Here is a 15,756-nt window from a genome sequence, read left to right as displayed (position 1 = left end):
TGCGACCAGCCTTCAAGTAGCAAGTCATCTTCCGGAGCCAATTGCTTGATGGGAAAAATTCCACTCCGGCTGCAGGGCAGTCCGGCTCGAACGCAGTCTTCCGTCGTCACGCTCACATCCGTACAACCCTGTCCTCAATACAAGAGGAGAAAAGTCGCCAATGCAGGACCACGTATCTTCTGCACTCCATCTTATCGACTCCACCGAACGCGCAATCTAGGACTTAACAACCACACTCGGTATTTCAAGGCATCATCGAAGTGCAATGTCTGCAGTCTTTCGGGTCGTTACACTCGACATCCCACCATGTTGGCTGACAGTTCCCGGTGTGCGACGAGGCTGTCTCTTATGGTTACGCGAACTGCAACTAGGATTCTTTGAAACATGGCACAAGTCTTCCGTATCCGCAGAAGCAGCCAAAGCAAAGTATTTTCCGATTTTTGTAATGACACAGGCTGCCGCATCCGTAATCGAGATTAGAGATCTACGGACGAGTATGTGCAATCCCTTGTTGAGAGATTCGCCCCGCAATAGCATGGGCAAAAACTCAACATTGCTTCAATCTCGCGGTGTCGGCTTCACCCACCGCAAACTGAATAGGCATGGGATGATACATCCAAACCACTATTAGCAACAAAGCAAGAGCGGTATGCATCATTACACGTCATCTATCGCCCAGGTCTCACAGCTTGCGGCAATCTCAGGTTCTGCACAACATCAGAATAGCCATCAACGTCTCATCGAATAGTCATCATAGCTTCTCAGGCTTATGGCTTTGTGTGTAGTGCAGTAGACCGCTTTGAGAAGACAAGCCTCATCAGGTCGCTTCGTAACTCTACACCAGTATTGTCGAAGTAAATCTTGGCCATTGCTAAGCGAATACAAGATCGATCCGGTGCGGGGCCTAGCAATGGACTAGACGGCAGGATCAAGAACGTAGGTAACTGTTAGCAGTATAATTGACGCGGATGGCTGGAATGCCATAGGATCCCACATACTCTACGGCGCAGAGCCAGTAATAGCATCGCAAATTGCGGTATTTCATGCCAGTCATTGCTCGATTCCCATAGGTTGCGGCTACTCAATAGGTGAACGAGGCTGAAGGCTTTACTGGCGTAATACAGCCTTCTGTGGATCAGATTGAGCTGGAAAGGTGTAGCCAGCGCCACACCCATTGTTTTAACAATGTCTCAAGCCTCCCGTAAGAACGAATCAGGACCTTTGATACTTCTGTGCAGTGTTAGATTCGCCGTCCATAGAGCTTCTCTCGCTAGTCTTCTCGTCCTGATTGTAGGCGTCGAAACCTTGATCATAAGTACTTTTCCCCCTCAACTGTTGGCTTGAGATAAGCCTCAGAGCTCAGTCGGTAATCATGGTCAGCGTCTCCATGAGATTGACTCGCATATTCTGATAAATTGGTCAGATACACCGAATATTGTGGAACAATAGGATGTATTAGAAGAGAACCAATTGCAAAGTACCTCCTTGTGAACGCTCCCTATGAGACCTGGCTCTGAACTTCTCCCTCACGACATTTACGTGTACATTTCCCTCCAGCTCAAGGCGCTCTATCTACAGTCCTCACATATCGTCCCATCTGGATTCCTCTTAACACTAAGTTTGTCCGGCACATCCTCCAGCTCCATATCCTTGACCATATCTTCCGCAGTCTTCTCAACCTTGCCATCAACCTTGCCATTCTCCACCTTCGCATCTCCACCTATCTTCACGGCATCCTTCTTCTTCCCGCCAACATCGCTGTGACCCAGGTCTTTCTTGGGATCAATATGGTCCCTGACGCGCTGCTTGAGGACTTTCGTCTCAGGGAAACCGCCTTCGGTCTTGCGGTCCCAGAGCAAGACTTTTGAAGCCTGGAGTTCAGTGGAGTCCGTGGAGTTGGGTGGCAGGTAGGTCTTCTTTGTTAGTTTGCGTTCACAATTGAGAAGAGGCAAGTGTACCAGCTCAACTTGAAAGAGCCCGCCTGTTGCGGGTATCAGGGCTATTTCACCGATCTGAGTGCCGAATGTTGAAAGCAGCTCTTGCCCGAACTGTGGGGTGGTGAGCTTGGATATTGGAGAGATGTTGGTTGGGGCTTTACGTATGCTGCGCGCAACATCCAGCGACATTGTGTGCAGTATGTTATCGCTACACGTGGTAGGTTGGCTGGTGCGTTTTGTGTTGACGCCATCCTCGAGTATTGTTGTATAGATATAGAAGCATCTCTGCATCACAAAAAGGTGAGAGAATGCGACAGGCCGAGGTTGGCTTATCGATTGGTTGCGTCATCATCGCCTTGTGACTCTTGCAGTCCTGGGTTTGAGGATAGCGAGAGTCAATTTGGAGCTTTACCTGCGTTCACGTTCTGCAAAGTTAAGGGATTCCTGGATTGAAACATAGCACATGCTTGGTGCTGGAGTTGATCATGAAGATGGGCACTTTGCTACACGCATCTACGTAGCGAGTATCGCGATCCGCATTCGCAAATCGTTGCCTGTTCGACAATGTGACAAGTGACAGAGCCAAGCAGCACTATCGCGGTCGCCCACCGTGATGGTCATGACAGTTGGGCAGGAACGATAGCAAAAAGGAGACTGTGATGGACGTGCTCGGAGTATGTGATTGGCCAGTACTGATGCCCGCCTGCTCGCGATTGGCGCAACCGCTGTGATTAATGCTCGGCAATTTCGCATGAACCAGTGGGCTCAAGCGTTGGCAATAAGGGCCAGGGTGTCCTATTCTGCAGCCGTTGTGAGAGCAGACTCAGCAGAGCATGTTGTCCTGCTGCGACTCCTTTGCGTGTGAGGGATATTTTGGAAGCTGCGTTGGCGGGTTGTTGTGCAAGAGATTTTGGTCGTCACAACAAACAGTGCCGGCGCCAGCTGCCTCGCACCTTTGTGCCCAAGCGACTCGAGATGAAAGCGATGTTTCAGGCGATGCGATGTGATGCATGGATCATAACTTGATCATAACTTCTGGGGATAATGACTTCTATTTGAATGAGCAGTGACTTCCGTTCCTGGAATACGTCACCTCTAGCGCGTTGACGGCGAGCAACCGCAGTAGGGAGCATACCTACACGACTCCTTTCCAATTGTCAACTTGTCCACGATCGCTTGATCCATCCGCTGTCACGCTATTCGTATCGCCTCCCGAGCAATCGTTGTAAGTGATGCACCCCGCTGAAACCCTTGTCCTGGTCTCCGTGACCGCAATTGGCGCACACACCACATCATCTCACACGCCGTTTCAACCACATTGAACTGCCACTCGTCCTCTCCACATAACACATCAACGCTCCCAGAGGCACTGCTGACGCCAGCTTGCCATAACCGCAGACATGAGTTCCGGCGTGCGCAATCTACGCGCCATGTTCGAGCAGAACGCAGCTTCTTCTCCTGAGCCCCGCGGCCGCTCCCCAGGAAGCTCTTCAGCAGCCGACGACACCAGCCGCCCAACCTCCAAAGTGCGCGCTTCGTTCGTTTCCGTTGAGAACACAGTGCCTCATGCCAGCGACTTCGCTGGTGTCAACAAGGGCACCCCCTCGAACAGCACCGCTGCGAACCGCCGAGAGAGCTTCAGCATAAGCGAGGACACCGCTGGAGAGGTCGCAGACCTTCGCAAGTCCATTAGCGAAGAGAAGGAAGAGCGCAGGAAAAGTGTCGCTATCATTGAGGCGGTTCCAGAGCATGCCGTGGCTTCGCGGGAATCTTCAGCGGGTCCGCCGCCCGTCAGGAAGGAGCCTGAAGGAGACATTGTGAATTTGGGCCACATAATGAAAGGCTCCGAGTTCCCCGAGACTTCGGCGGACAAAGATGCTGGCGCATCACCGTCAAAGGAAGCGCCAGCCCCTGAGCTACCTGCAGTCAAAGAGGAGCCTGCGAAGGAGAAACAGGCTACTCTAGCGCCGGCACAGAAGATACCTGCTGAGAAGCTAGACAAGGCTACAATAGGAGCGTTGGAGGGGGTGTCTCTGAAGCCAGCAGACCCAACCGACGCCTCTGCTGTCTCTGGCGGCAAGGCACTCCCTCCACCGGCCGAGGAGTTGAAGCCTGCAGAGACCGAGCCCGCGAAGACCTCTTCCATCACCCCAGCAGCCCCTGCTGAGCCTGCCGTACAGACACCAAAGCCTGCCTCGAGTAGCACGAAGGCGAACGGAACACCGGCGTCGAAGGGCAAGCTCGATCCCAAAAGACCTGCAGCTATCTCTACCACCAAGGCTTCCGCATCGAAGAGCACGCCTGTTAAGAGTCCGCTTCCCAGGACCGCGCCGAAGACGCCCACTAACAACAGGCCTTCAGCTGCTGCGCCTGCACCAAAGGCCGCTACGCCTATCTCGAAGCCTGCTGCAGCTACCAAACCCGCACCAAAGCCAGCCGCAAAGGAGCCAGTCAAAGCAGCTGCGCCAAAGCCGAAGACCAGCCACACATCTCTACGACAGTCGACTGCCACAGCACCTACTGCCGCAGCAAAAGCAAAGACAGTCGCTACCGAGACCAAAAAGCCAGCAGCCACCAAGCCAAGGTACGTAGTTGTGTAGCTCTGATGTGCTGAAACAATATCTCACTAAATCCAGGGACCCTACCTCACCCCCTGCTTTCAAGAAGCCAAAGCCGAAGTCGCCCACCCGTCCCGTCGGGCTACCCTCACGCCTCACCGCTCCCACTGCAGCGTCAGCCGCTAAGTTACAGGGTGAAGAAGCAGCAAAGGTCACTCGCAAGCCCTCGACCGCAACGCGCCCAGTACCAAAGCCTGCGCCCGCCAAATCTTCTCGTCCTTCAGTCGCACCGAGTGCGAGCACAAACAAGCGACCAGAATCGCGCGCTTCCACTGTTGGTGCTAAGCCCGGCTTCCTCGAGCGCATGTCAAGGCCTACGGCAGCTAGCGCCAGCAAAGTGCATGAGAAGCCCAGCTCGCCTCCCCGAAAAGCCCCTGTCAAAGCAAGCATTCTCCAGAAGGGCAAGAAGAAGGTGGAGGAGATTGCGGCCGAGGCAAAGGAAGCCGTGACGACCAATGGTCACGCAGATGAATCCCCGAAGACGGAGGCAGCGAACGGCACTGAGGCCCATGCGGAAGCCTCTGAGGTACCTGCCGCTGAGCCAACCACAGAATCTGTTCCTGAACATGCTGGGAAGGCGAAACCGGCGGAGCCTGTAAAGGCCGAGACCCCGGTTCTTGAGGGCGAGTCATCCGCGTTGGAGCTGCAGACGCCCAAGTTCCAAGGTGAAGCTATTCGTTAGTCACCTGTGTATGCAGAGTCTGCTTGGCTGCAGGCCATAGGTCTTGCCTTCCTACCATGCTGCTTGCTCGTCTGTTTCATTCTTTACCAGCATTTTCGGGAGCATTCATCTGGCGGAGCTTCATATCCATTGGCGGTGTTTTTGATTTCAGGGTCTAGGTTTATTGCATTACTCACCGCATTCGCCGAATCTGGATAATACAAGTCATTCTGAGGGCTTGGACCAAAGGCTGGAATTTGATCAAGATGCTGCGGTCTGACAAGGAGCACTTCGGGAACGTCCTCTGGTCGCGATCATCATACGCGTCTGGCCTCCTCAGTAGCATAGCAATTAACACATCCTCATTTATTACAGGCATCGAAGGAGTGCATAGTGTTGTGGCGGCGCGGAGTGTCAGGTGAAGTGCATTTTCATTCGACCAATGGGAAGCTGGTCAGTTCCGCTCGACAAAAGTTTCGAGCCACTCCCAGACCCGAGCGAGCACCAGCAGACGCAAGCGTCGTCCCTTCACTTCTCTGCTCGTTGCTCCATCGAAAGTTGTTCGCGATGAGGGTTCAGTCTCTCGTCAGAGCGCAGTCGCTTGCCTCTGGCAGCCTGCGCACCGCTGTTCGCACGGCTTCGCGGAGCCCTTTTCGATGCGCTCTCTCAACCGCTGCCGCATCGCGCACGCCCTTCACCGGCGGCTTGAAGACAGCCACATGGATCAACAACCAGCAGAAGAGATGGCAATCTGCAGCGGCGCAAGTGTGAGTCCAGTTACGATTGACGTTGTTGCAGCTCTCGGGTTGTGGCGAGGAGGCGACTGAGCTAATCGCGACCCAGGCTCGCGCAAGCAAAGGATGACCCGTCAACACTGACCCAAGACGACATCGTCGCCAACCTCGATCCCGTCGAATGGGAGCGTCTATCACGAGTCCGCAACATCGGTATCGCAGCCCACATAGACTCCGGAAAGACGACTGTCACCGAGCGCGTCCTCTTCTACACCGGTCGAATCAACGCCATCCACGAAGTGCGAGGTAAGGATGCCGTGGGCGCAAAGATGGATTCAATGGACTTGGAGCGTGAGAAGGGTATTACCATCCAGTCTGCAGCAACATTCTGCGACTGGGTCAAGAAGGATGACGAGGGCAAGGACGAAAAATACCACGTCAACTTGATCGACACACCCGGACATATCGATTTCACCATCGAAGTAGAGCGTGCGCTGCGAGTCCTCGACGGAGCCGTCATGATCCTCTGCGCCGTCAGCGGTGTACAGTCTCAGACAATCACCGTCGACAGGCAGATGAAGCGCTACAACATTCCCAGGTTGTCGTTTGTCAACAAGATGGATCGCATGGGCGCAAACCCCTGGAAGGCCGTCGAACAGATCAACAAAAAGCTTCGCATTGCTGCTGCCGCCATCCAGGTTCCTATCGGGCGCGAGGACAACTTCTTGGGCGTCGTGGACCTCATCAAGATGCAGGCACTCTACAGTGAGGGTGCTAAAGGCGAGACAATCAGGGTCACAGACGAGATTCCAGCGGACCTGGTAGATCTCTGCAAGGAGAAGAGGGCGACACTCATCGAGACCCTTGCGGATGTGGACGACGAGATTGCCGAGATCTTCCTGATGGAGGAGACACCCACTATCCCTCAGATCAAGGCTGCCATTCGCCGCGCCACCATCTCATTGAAGTTTACACCCGTGTTGATGGGCTCTGCACTTGCCGATAAGTCTGTTCAGCCCATGCTCGACGCCGTATGCGACTACCTCCCCAACCCCTCCGAGGTCGAGAACATGGCACTGGACAAGAAGAGGGCTGAAGCACCTGTGAAGCTTGTCTCGTACAACTCGCTGCCGTTCGTTGGTCTTGCTTTCAAGCTTGAGGAAAGCAACTTCGGTCAGTTGACCTACATCCGTGTCTACCAGGGCACCCTGAGGAAGGGTATGAACGTATTCAACGCCAAGACGGACAAGAAGGTCAAGATCCCCAAGATCGTGCGTATGCACTCGAACGATATGGAGGAAGTACAGGAGATTGGTGCTGGTGAAATTTGCGCCGTGTTCGGTGTCGACTGCGCGTCCGGTGATACCTTCACTGACGGCGGTCTCGGATACACTATGGTGAGTGCCATACCTTCCTTGCAGACGATGCCGAAATTAACGCCTATCAGACCTCTATGTTCGTTCCCGAGCCCGTCATCTCCCTTTCGATCAAACCCAAGCACACCAAAGATACCCCCAACTTCAGCAAAGCCATGAACCGCTTCACCCGTGAAGATCCCACATTTCGCATCCACGTCGATCCCGAGTCCCAGGAAACTGTCATCTCCGGTATGGGAGAACTGCATTTGGACATCTACGTTGAGCGTCTGCGCCGTGAGTACCGCGTCGACTGCGAGACTGGTCAGCCTCAAGTCGCCTACCGTGAGACACTCACGCAGCGCGTCAAATTCGACCATACACTGAAGAAGCAGTCTGGTGGATCTGGAGATTTTGCGCGTATTATTGGATGGATGGAGCCCTCAGAAGCGCTTGCAGACAACAAGTTTGAAACCCAAGTCACTGGTGACAACCTGTCCGAGAAGTACTTGTACGCATGCGAAAAGGGTTTCAACCAGTCCATCGTCAAGGGTCCTCTACTCGGTCACCGTGTACTGGGAACTACTATGGTCATCAACGACGGAGCCACGCACGCTGTCGATTCCAGTGAAATGGCCTTCAAGAATGCAACTGCCCAGGCTTTCCGCAAAACCTTCGCACAGGCATCTCCTCAGGTCCTTGAGCCACTGATGAAGACGACCATTACTGCGCCTGCCGAGTTCCAGGGCTCTGTAATTGGTCTGTTGAACAAGCGCAACGCCGTCATCATCGATACTGAGGTCGGCTCCGAGGACTTCACCGTCTATGCCGACTGCTCGCTCAACTCCATGTTTGGTTTCAGCTCGTTGCTGCGCGCTAGCACACAAGGCAAGGGCGAGTTCAGTATGGAGTTCAGCCACTACAGCCCCGCGCCGCCGCAGATGCAGAAGGAGCTCATTGCTAAGTATGAGAAAGAAAGGAAGGATAAGGACTAAAGATAATGCGTGGACGGGCTGTTGCGACTAATTTCTGTTACATTCTACCCTCGACTGATGGAGGGATAGGGCTTGCATATAGACGGGCGCATCTTGGAAAACTTGGGTGTATTGTAGTATAGCTGTACATGTACGATTGATGTGTGTAGGTACTGTATGTATGGGAAACAAATGATGTCCTGTCTATTTTCGAGAATTGTTTATTGCACCTTGATGGTCAGGCCTCGGCGACACGAGGCAGGTGCAAACGCGGCACGCGTCGAAGTTGGCAGGACCCCTCCTCTGCCCCACATAATTAGTTACATACCTGCCACAGTTACCTACCTGTTCCTAGGCAGCTCCGAGGACAACACTACAACAATACCGTCGTCATGCCTCAAGAAGCGTCCAAAATCTCCGACCCCGATACGACCGCCGCTGCCGCCGAGGAGGTCGTCGCCGAATCCAGCAAAGACAACGAAGCTCATGTATCTGAAGATGAAAGCGGTGACGAGGCCACAGAAACCGTAGAGGGAGCAGATGGAGCTACAGAGAAGAAGAAGAGCAGAAAGCGCAAGATCAAGGACGCAATTTCAGGCAAGGGAAAGGCGCATGAGGCTACAGATCTGAATGCGCCGGCTGCTGGGCAGTTGGGCAAGGACCAGATGAGCATGTTGCTGGATGCCAACCCTGCGCTGAAGAACCAGCTCTTATCTAAGGCAAGCAATAGGGCAGAACTGGAGGCTATGATCAAGAAGCTCAACATCAACGAGATGTTGACCGGGTTGGCACCTCAAGGCGCCACAAAGGATATGGCCGACCACGCGTTCTGGAAGACACAGCCCGTACCGAGCTTCGACGAAATGGCTTCGAAGGAGCGGATATCTGACGGTCCCATCAAGGAGATTGAAATCGAGAAGGTAGACAAGAACCCAAGCCCCATGTACCCGGGTTTCGAGTGGGTTACTATGGATCTCGAGGACGCAAAGCAGCTTGACGAGGTGTACGATTTGCTCACAAACCACTATGTCGAGGACAAGGATGCTACCTTCCGCTTCAAGTACTCGCCGTCTTTCTTGAATTGGTAGGTTTATTGGCAAAACGAGGAAGAGCGAGCGCTAACATCAGTAGGGCACTCAAAGCACCTGGCTGGAAGAAGGAATGGCACGTCGGTGTACGCGCAACAGCCTCCGGCAAACTTGTTGCTTTCATCTCCGGCATCCCTATCCAGCTGCGGATACGCGACAACGTGCTTAAAAGCTCGGAGGTCAACTTCCTCTGCGTCCATAAGAAGCTTCGTTCGAAGCGACTAGCTCCTGTCCTGATCAAGGAGATCACTCGCCGCTGCTACGTCGAAGGTACGTTCCAGGCGGTTTACACCGTTGGCTCGCTGCTTCCAACACCGGTCTCGACATGTCGCTACTTCCATCGCGCTCTCGACTGGGAAAAGCTGTACGATGTTGGCTTCTCGCCCCTACCACACGGAAGCACAAAGCTGCGACAGATCAACCGTTACAAACTGCCAGGAACCACATCAACATCGGGGCTGCGCAAGATGGAATCCAAGGACGTACCTCCTGCACTTGACCTTCTGAGGCGCTACCTCGAGCGCATGGACATGGCCCAGGTCTTCAATCAGACAGAGTTCGAGCACTGGATCTGTCCCAAGGAGGAGCCCAAAGAGCAAGTCGTATGGAGCTACGTCGTCGAGGATCCCGACACAAAGAAGATCACAGACTACTTTTCCTTCTACAACTTGGAGAGTACTATCATTGGAAACAAGAAGCACGACACTATCAAGGCCGCGTACCTCTTCTACTACGCGACGGAAGTTGCGTTCGAAAAGGACGAGGGTAAACTAAAGACAAGGCTGAACTCGCTCATGAAGGACGCTTTGATACTTGCGAAGAAGGTGAGCCACTACAATCAGACGGTGTCTCGAAGTGATACTGACATAATCAAAAGGCTGACTTCGATGTTTTCAATGCGTTGACTCTCCTTGATAACCCGCTCTTCCTCGAGGAGCAGCGCTTTGGAGCTGGAGATGGCTCTCTTCACTACTACATGTACAACTACCGCGCAGCGCCCATCGCAGGTGGCATTGATCAAAGGAACCAGGCGAGCGTCAAGCACATGGGTGGTATCGGTTTGACGATGTTGTAAACCTACCGTCTACATCTTCGAAATCGCATGCTTAGGTATGCTCCCGTTGAAAAAGAAGGCCATGAGTAGAACTTGATCTAGCCAGGAAAGTAAAGACATGCTGAAGGAAGAGAAGCAACCACTCAAGGCTCCCTTGCTGCGTATCGCATGAATTGTTGGCAAGGGTAGGCCCCAAAACTCAATTCGAATGACAATATGAAGGTCGACAGCGATCGCAATATCCCCACACAAACTGTCCGCACTCGCCCGTCCATCTGCCGTGATCTAGAGGCGCCGCCGCTATCATAATGTTATTTGGATCGGGTGGCAGTAACCTAAACGCCGGTCTCGATGTGCTTTAACCAATCGCAGGCCAAAACACCACATTCCTCTCAACAAGCTTAAGTGACCGCTCAAGCCGCATGAAGGAACTCTCGTCCAATGATTTCCTCTATGTACATTTCGCTCACTCGCAAAGCGGAACGAGCGGGGCGTCGCGCGGCTTCAAAGTTAATACACTTGCCGAGTACGGCACCTTCAGTCTAGTTTTCTACAACCGTCCCACGGACTCTCACCCCCGCAAAAGACACCTCCAAACTGAAAGAGAAGGGGTTGATGTAAACATAATAGTCCTGATTTGCTTCTGTCCCCTCCTTGTCAACCTCTCCAGTTCCTACACTCTTTTGAACGTCGGCCATCATGATCTTCTTGTCTCTCTTTCTTGTCATCTTGCTTAATGCACTGCTCAGCGATGCTGTTCCTTTAGTTCCTGAGAAGAGAGGTATTGTGTAAAGCTCAAAGCTCACAATTCCACTACTGATGCTAAGCAGCTATCGACACCATGCTCCTCCAAACATTCAGACTAATGTCACAATACGCTTCCGCAGCCTACTGCACCAACAACTTCAACTCCCCCGGCACCCAGATCCAATGCGGCTCAGGAAACTGCCCGCTTGTTGAAGCAGCCGACTCCGCAACCGTGCTCGAATACAGCAAGTCGGTCTTCCTCCCCTTACTCTCTCAAACACTCCATTTACATTAAAGCAGAACCGAGACGCTCACAGACGTAACCGGCTTCGTCGCCATCGACCACACTAACAATGTAATTATGGTCTCCTTCCGCGGCTCCCAATCCATCGACAACTGGCTCACAAACCTCGACTTCGGCCTGACCGCCACCGACATCTGCTCCGGCTGCACCGCACACTCGGGCTTCTACCAATCCTGGCTCGACGCGCGGGACACCGTGACCCCCGCGGTCCAAGCCGCCGTCAAAAAGTACCCAGCCTACAAAGTGAGCGTAACGGGGCACTCGCTCGGCGGCGCCATCGCGCCCTTCGCCGCCGCCCAGCTACGAAACAAAGGCCTCGCAGTCGCCTTGTACACCTTCGGCAGTCCCCGCGTCGGCGGCTCGGCGCTCAGCAGCTATATCAGCAACCAAAAGGGTGGGAATTACCGTGTCACGCACTGGAATGATCCTGTGCCGAGGGTGCCGCTGCTGGTTATGGGCTATGTGCACACCAGCCCGGAGTACTATATTAATAAGAAAAATAAGGCGGCGATCACGGAGAGCGATTTCCAGGTCATCGAAGGCAGTGTGAATCTTTTCAAGGGGAATGCGGCGTGGTTGCTTACGGATATTGAGGCGCATCGGTGGTATTTCACGCAGATGTACACGTGCGCGGATTCGAAGCAGAAGAGGGAGGTCGAGGCGCTTGAGGGGCTGGATATTGTTGCGAGGTTCTAAGATGCTCTTGGAGTGTATTTGTCACGGCTCATGTGCATGTAATCAGTATAGAGGTATAAATGCCAGCTATGAGCAGGACTCATCTTCGCCGTCACACGTCTTCTTCTTCGTCAAATCAAGAATGAAGAAAGATGTGACATCTTCCACTGGGTAGAGATCCGTACATCCTGTGTTCCCGTGCGGCGTCAAAAAGACGTGTGAAAGCACATGCTCATGGAACGGGAGAGTCCGGCCGCAGGCATCGATGTCATAACCAAAATTGACTGCACCGCAGCGCATGTGCTTCTTCTCTGTTCTGTCGAGTTCGAGGCTGTTCGGCCTGTGGTCTGCTTTGATTCGATTTTCGGGAGTCCTTGCGACGCACCGCGCATCCTCTGAAGCTGTAGAGAATCACCGACGGCCCGTACGCCTCGGGCTCTCTGCGAGGTGTGATACCACGACCGGAGACAGCAGTGTCGTTACGTATGCTGAGATGATGTGCTTGTGAGACTCGTTTTCGTCAGTGCGTTGAGGATGCGATGGTCTGAAGCTCCTTCGTGTGACGTGTTCGTGTGCTGTGCGAGGAAGATCGTTTCGTCCTTGTGGTGTCTTCTGGCTCTTCTGCTCGAGCTTCGGCAATCGAGTTGCGTATCTGTGCCCAATCTGTTGTGGTCGGGCACGCGACACATGCTGTGGCATGTGTCGGTTTGTCGTTCATGAACCGAAATCTTGTCTCTCGTTGGCTGTGTCCTCTTTGAGATTGAGAAGCAAGGGTGAAGGTGAAGGAATTGGTAGTTGTCGAGAGCACATACGTCGTTATCATATATCATAGTCTATAGCTATATCAATCGTCTATCATGAACACATCAGCAAAGGCCGGGTCAGGGAAGGCATTCTCACCGCCAGGTGATCTTAGACCTTCTCAACACGACCAACACCTCCACTCTTCTCCTCAAACAACTCAGCCTCAACAGCCTTGTCAGTCGGCCCAGCCGCAACACCGACCTTGCTCTGGTTGAAAGCATCCAGCTCCTTCGCCTTGAAAAGATTAAGGTAGACAGGGAACGAGTACGCAATCAGAAACCCTCCAAGCGGAACCGCCATCGCAACCCTCGTGTTCCTCGCATCCACCACCGCACCGAGCATGGGCGGGAATACGGCACCGCCCGACACGGACGCAACAAGCAGCGACGCACCGCGCTTAGTGTGGCGTCCGAGGCCGCGAAGGGAGAGAGTGAAGATGGTCGGGAAGATGCACGACTCGAAGAACAACACCATGCACAGCATCGCGATGGCGGCATCGCCCGTGGTGGGAATCGCCGCGGTGATGAAGATGACACACCCGGTCAGGAACCCGAGCAGGATGAAGCGCGGCTTGACCCACTTCATCATCAGACTGGCGACGAAGCGGCCCACGGCGAACAACGCCTGCGCGACGGCGAGCAGGTTGGATCCGTCGGCCGTGGTGAGGCTGGGCTTGACTTCGGTCACGTAGTGGATGAAGAAGCCCGCGACTGCGACTTGGGCACCGACGTAGCAGAACTGGGCGGCCACGCCCCAGAAGAGCGTGTACTGGTGGCGAAAGGGCTTGTCGACGTAGCCGGTGGAAGACTCGGTCTTTTCCGACTGCGCAGCGACGTCGGCATCTGTGATTTCGGGGATGCTGGGAAGTGTTAGGGATGAAAGTTTGGACGGGGTGAGGACTTACGGAGCAAAGAAGAAGACGACGGCTAAAGCGAATACGAAGCAGGCGATGCCGAGATACACCCACTGCACGCTCTGCAGAGAGTTGTTGTTGACATTCTTGAAGAGAACGAAGGATGCGAGGACGGGTGCGACGACACTGCCGATAGCCTGGAAAGCTTGAGCCAAGTTGAGACGGAGTTCCATCCATCTAGGAGGACCACAAGTAGCCTATCATCGTCAGCTGCAGTACGGTAGACAAAGGCTCTCCAGGAACATACGATGAAAGGATTGGCAGATGTCTCAAGGGTGCTAAGACCCGAACCAACAACGAACATGGCACCGCAGAAGCCACCAAACGACCTCTTGACACCGCTGGGCCAGAAGAGCAGAGCTCCTACGCCGTAGATGCAGAGTCCGGTTATGAAAGTCCACCGGTATCCGAACTTGCGGACGATCCAACCACTGTACGTAAGAGGACCGATGAAGTAGGCTCCAAAGTATGCACTGGGGCTATCAGCGTTGATGATGTACTGGCGGTGATGTACTTACGCTTGAAGGCCAGATGATTGCGCAGCAGTGACATGGAGAGTCTCCTGGAAGTGCTTGTTCAAGACGTCGAGGAGGCCGTAGGCGAAGCCCCACATGAAGAAGAGGATTGTGACGAGAGATACCTGAACAGGTTAGTAACAAATTCATGAACATCCACATGTTGACCTACAGGAATGATGGACTGCCTAGTTGTGATCTCGCCAGCACCGGTGACGGCATGATCATCCAGACTCTTCCTCCTGGAAGCATTCTCCATAGCTTCGACTGCTGATGGGTGCCGCTCGCTTTCGGTGGACGATGAATCGCTCTTGCTGAAGTTGAACCTGCCCATGATGTATCGGCCGTGACTGATATTGGAAGATGAAAGTGTTGATCAGACCGTAGATGAGTAACACCGAGCTTGGGCTGCTGTTTCCATTCGTACGGACGCCATGGTGATTATATACAGATCCGACGCTGAGTTCCTGCTGTTGTTGGTAGTCCCAAGTCCCGCGGTGCTTCCAAGGTGCCAACAGACGTACCCTTGTAGCTCTCGCTTGGCCTTTGAGCCGCCTCTCTCTGAGGGTGTGTTCGGGCCCACGCCATTACACCAGTAAATCGACGAGGTAGTACTGATGGGGCAATTCTTCCAGGAGCTTGGTGAACTAGCTGTGTGCTCGGGCCACCGATGTAACGGAGGCGTGGTGCCTTGTGGTCGCGCTATTGTGCCTATGGGGATGAGGAGAGCTGGAGTAGCGTGGGATGTGATGGCGTGTCTTGGCTATCAACTGCACGGCACCCCATGGGAAAGTCGTTCCCCACTTTGAGCTCATCACGAACTTGTCGACATGGCTGGCAATGTGGAGTCAATGGTCCGTTAGGATCGGTGGCCGTTACAGACGCATGAGCCTGAAGTCTTCCTCCAGACATGATCACGAGTCGCCTCCTGTCACCGGCGCACATTCCTTGAGGTGTCGCGGCGTCCAAGGTATATCAGCTGTTGACGTAGCGTGCAGGATATGCGTGCAAGCGGTCGCGAGGCGCAGTGCATATCGTGAAGCTAGACACGCACTTCCCCTCCAACTACATCCCAAGATCGAAATGCGCTAGAAGCTCACAAGAGCTTCTCCAGCGGCTCACTTGGCAGGCCCAGTAAGAAATCGCTCATTTGTTTGGTCGATGATGTTCAAGAGGCGGCGCCATGCCGCCAGAGCCTCATGCTAGCGTCAAAAGTGCTGGATGGCATGGTCCGCGCGCCAACCTCGACATGTCAAGACCTTGGAACGTGCTTGGCTGTCCAATGAAGCAATTCGAGGCCTGATCGATGCCGGCCTTGGTCCTCGTTTTGGCTCTGACTCTGAGCGAGTGTCTCTGCGGGAAGATTGTCGGACACGC

General features: G+C 53.8%; 6 protein-coding genes across 6 annotated transcripts; 4 read left to right on the top strand and 2 right to left on the bottom strand.

The window, feature by feature from the left end:
* Positions 1–1,438: 1,438 nt before the first annotated feature.
* M421DRAFT_415299 (uncharacterized protein) lies at positions 1,439–2,407 on the bottom strand. The gene is made up of 2 exons (XM_033590649.1): positions 1,959–2,407; positions 1,439–1,913 (listed from the first exon to the last, which is right to left on the bottom strand). Exons 1-2 carry the CDS (start codon positions 2,124–2,126, stop codon positions 1,569–1,571), a joined length of 513 nt encoding a protein of 170 aa, XP_033454510.1. The 5' UTR covers positions 2,127–2,407; the 3' UTR covers positions 1,439–1,568.
* Positions 2,408–3,233: 826 nt separating this feature from the next.
* On the top strand, positions 3,234–5,599 carry M421DRAFT_415298 (uncharacterized protein). The gene is made up of 2 exons (XM_033590648.1): positions 3,234–4,521; positions 4,574–5,599. Exons 1-2 carry the CDS (start codon positions 3,338–3,340, stop codon positions 5,235–5,237), a joined length of 1,848 nt encoding a protein of 615 aa, XP_033454509.1. The 5' UTR covers positions 3,234–3,337; the 3' UTR covers positions 5,238–5,599.
* A 91-nt stretch (positions 5,600–5,690) lies between these two features.
* Positions 5,691–8,484, top strand: M421DRAFT_415296 (elongation factor G, mitochondrial). Its single transcript, XM_033590647.1, has 3 exons — positions 5,691–5,983; positions 6,060–7,347; positions 7,398–8,484. Exons 1-3 carry the CDS (start codon positions 5,784–5,786, stop codon positions 8,298–8,300), a joined length of 2,391 nt encoding a protein of 796 aa, XP_033454508.1. The 5' UTR covers positions 5,691–5,783; the 3' UTR covers positions 8,301–8,484.
* Positions 8,485–8,600: 116 nt separating this feature from the next.
* On the top strand, positions 8,601–10,812 carry M421DRAFT_415295 (N-myristoyl transferase). Its single transcript, XM_033590646.1, has 3 exons — positions 8,601–9,363; positions 9,411–10,191; positions 10,245–10,812. Exons 1-3 carry the CDS (start codon positions 8,672–8,674, stop codon positions 10,440–10,442), a joined length of 1,671 nt encoding a protein of 556 aa, XP_033454507.1. The 5' UTR covers positions 8,601–8,671; the 3' UTR covers positions 10,443–10,812.
* A 166-nt stretch (positions 10,813–10,978) lies between these two features.
* On the top strand, positions 10,979–12,257 carry M421DRAFT_415294 (alpha/beta-hydrolase). Its single transcript, XM_033590645.1, has 3 exons — positions 10,979–11,202; positions 11,252–11,417; positions 11,469–12,257. The coding sequence occupies exons 1-3, from the start codon at positions 11,121–11,123 to the stop codon at positions 12,166–12,168; spliced, it is 948 nt and encodes a 315-aa protein (XP_033454506.1). The 5' UTR covers positions 10,979–11,120; the 3' UTR covers positions 12,169–12,257.
* A 687-nt stretch (positions 12,258–12,944) lies between these two features.
* M421DRAFT_415293 (glucose/galactose transporter) lies at positions 12,945–14,928 on the bottom strand. The gene is made up of 6 exons (XM_033590644.1): positions 14,904–14,928; positions 14,552–14,846; positions 14,383–14,504; positions 14,112–14,337; positions 13,856–14,061; positions 12,945–13,810 (listed from the first exon to the last, which is right to left on the bottom strand). Exons 2-6 carry the CDS (start codon positions 14,711–14,713, stop codon positions 13,060–13,062), a joined length of 1,467 nt encoding a protein of 488 aa, XP_033454505.1. The 5' UTR covers positions 14,714–14,846; positions 14,904–14,928; the 3' UTR covers positions 12,945–13,059.
* Between the last annotated feature and the right edge of the window lie 828 nt (positions 14,929–15,756).

This window comes from Didymella exigua, assembly GCF_010094145.1.
Source record: "Didymella exigua CBS 183.55 unplaced genomic scaffold M421scaffold_1, whole genome shotgun sequence".
In the NCBI taxonomy this organism is placed as follows: domain Eukaryota; kingdom Fungi; phylum Ascomycota; class Dothideomycetes; order Pleosporales; family Didymellaceae; genus Didymella; species Didymella exigua.
This window is presented reverse-complemented; position numbering and strand designations above follow the sequence as displayed.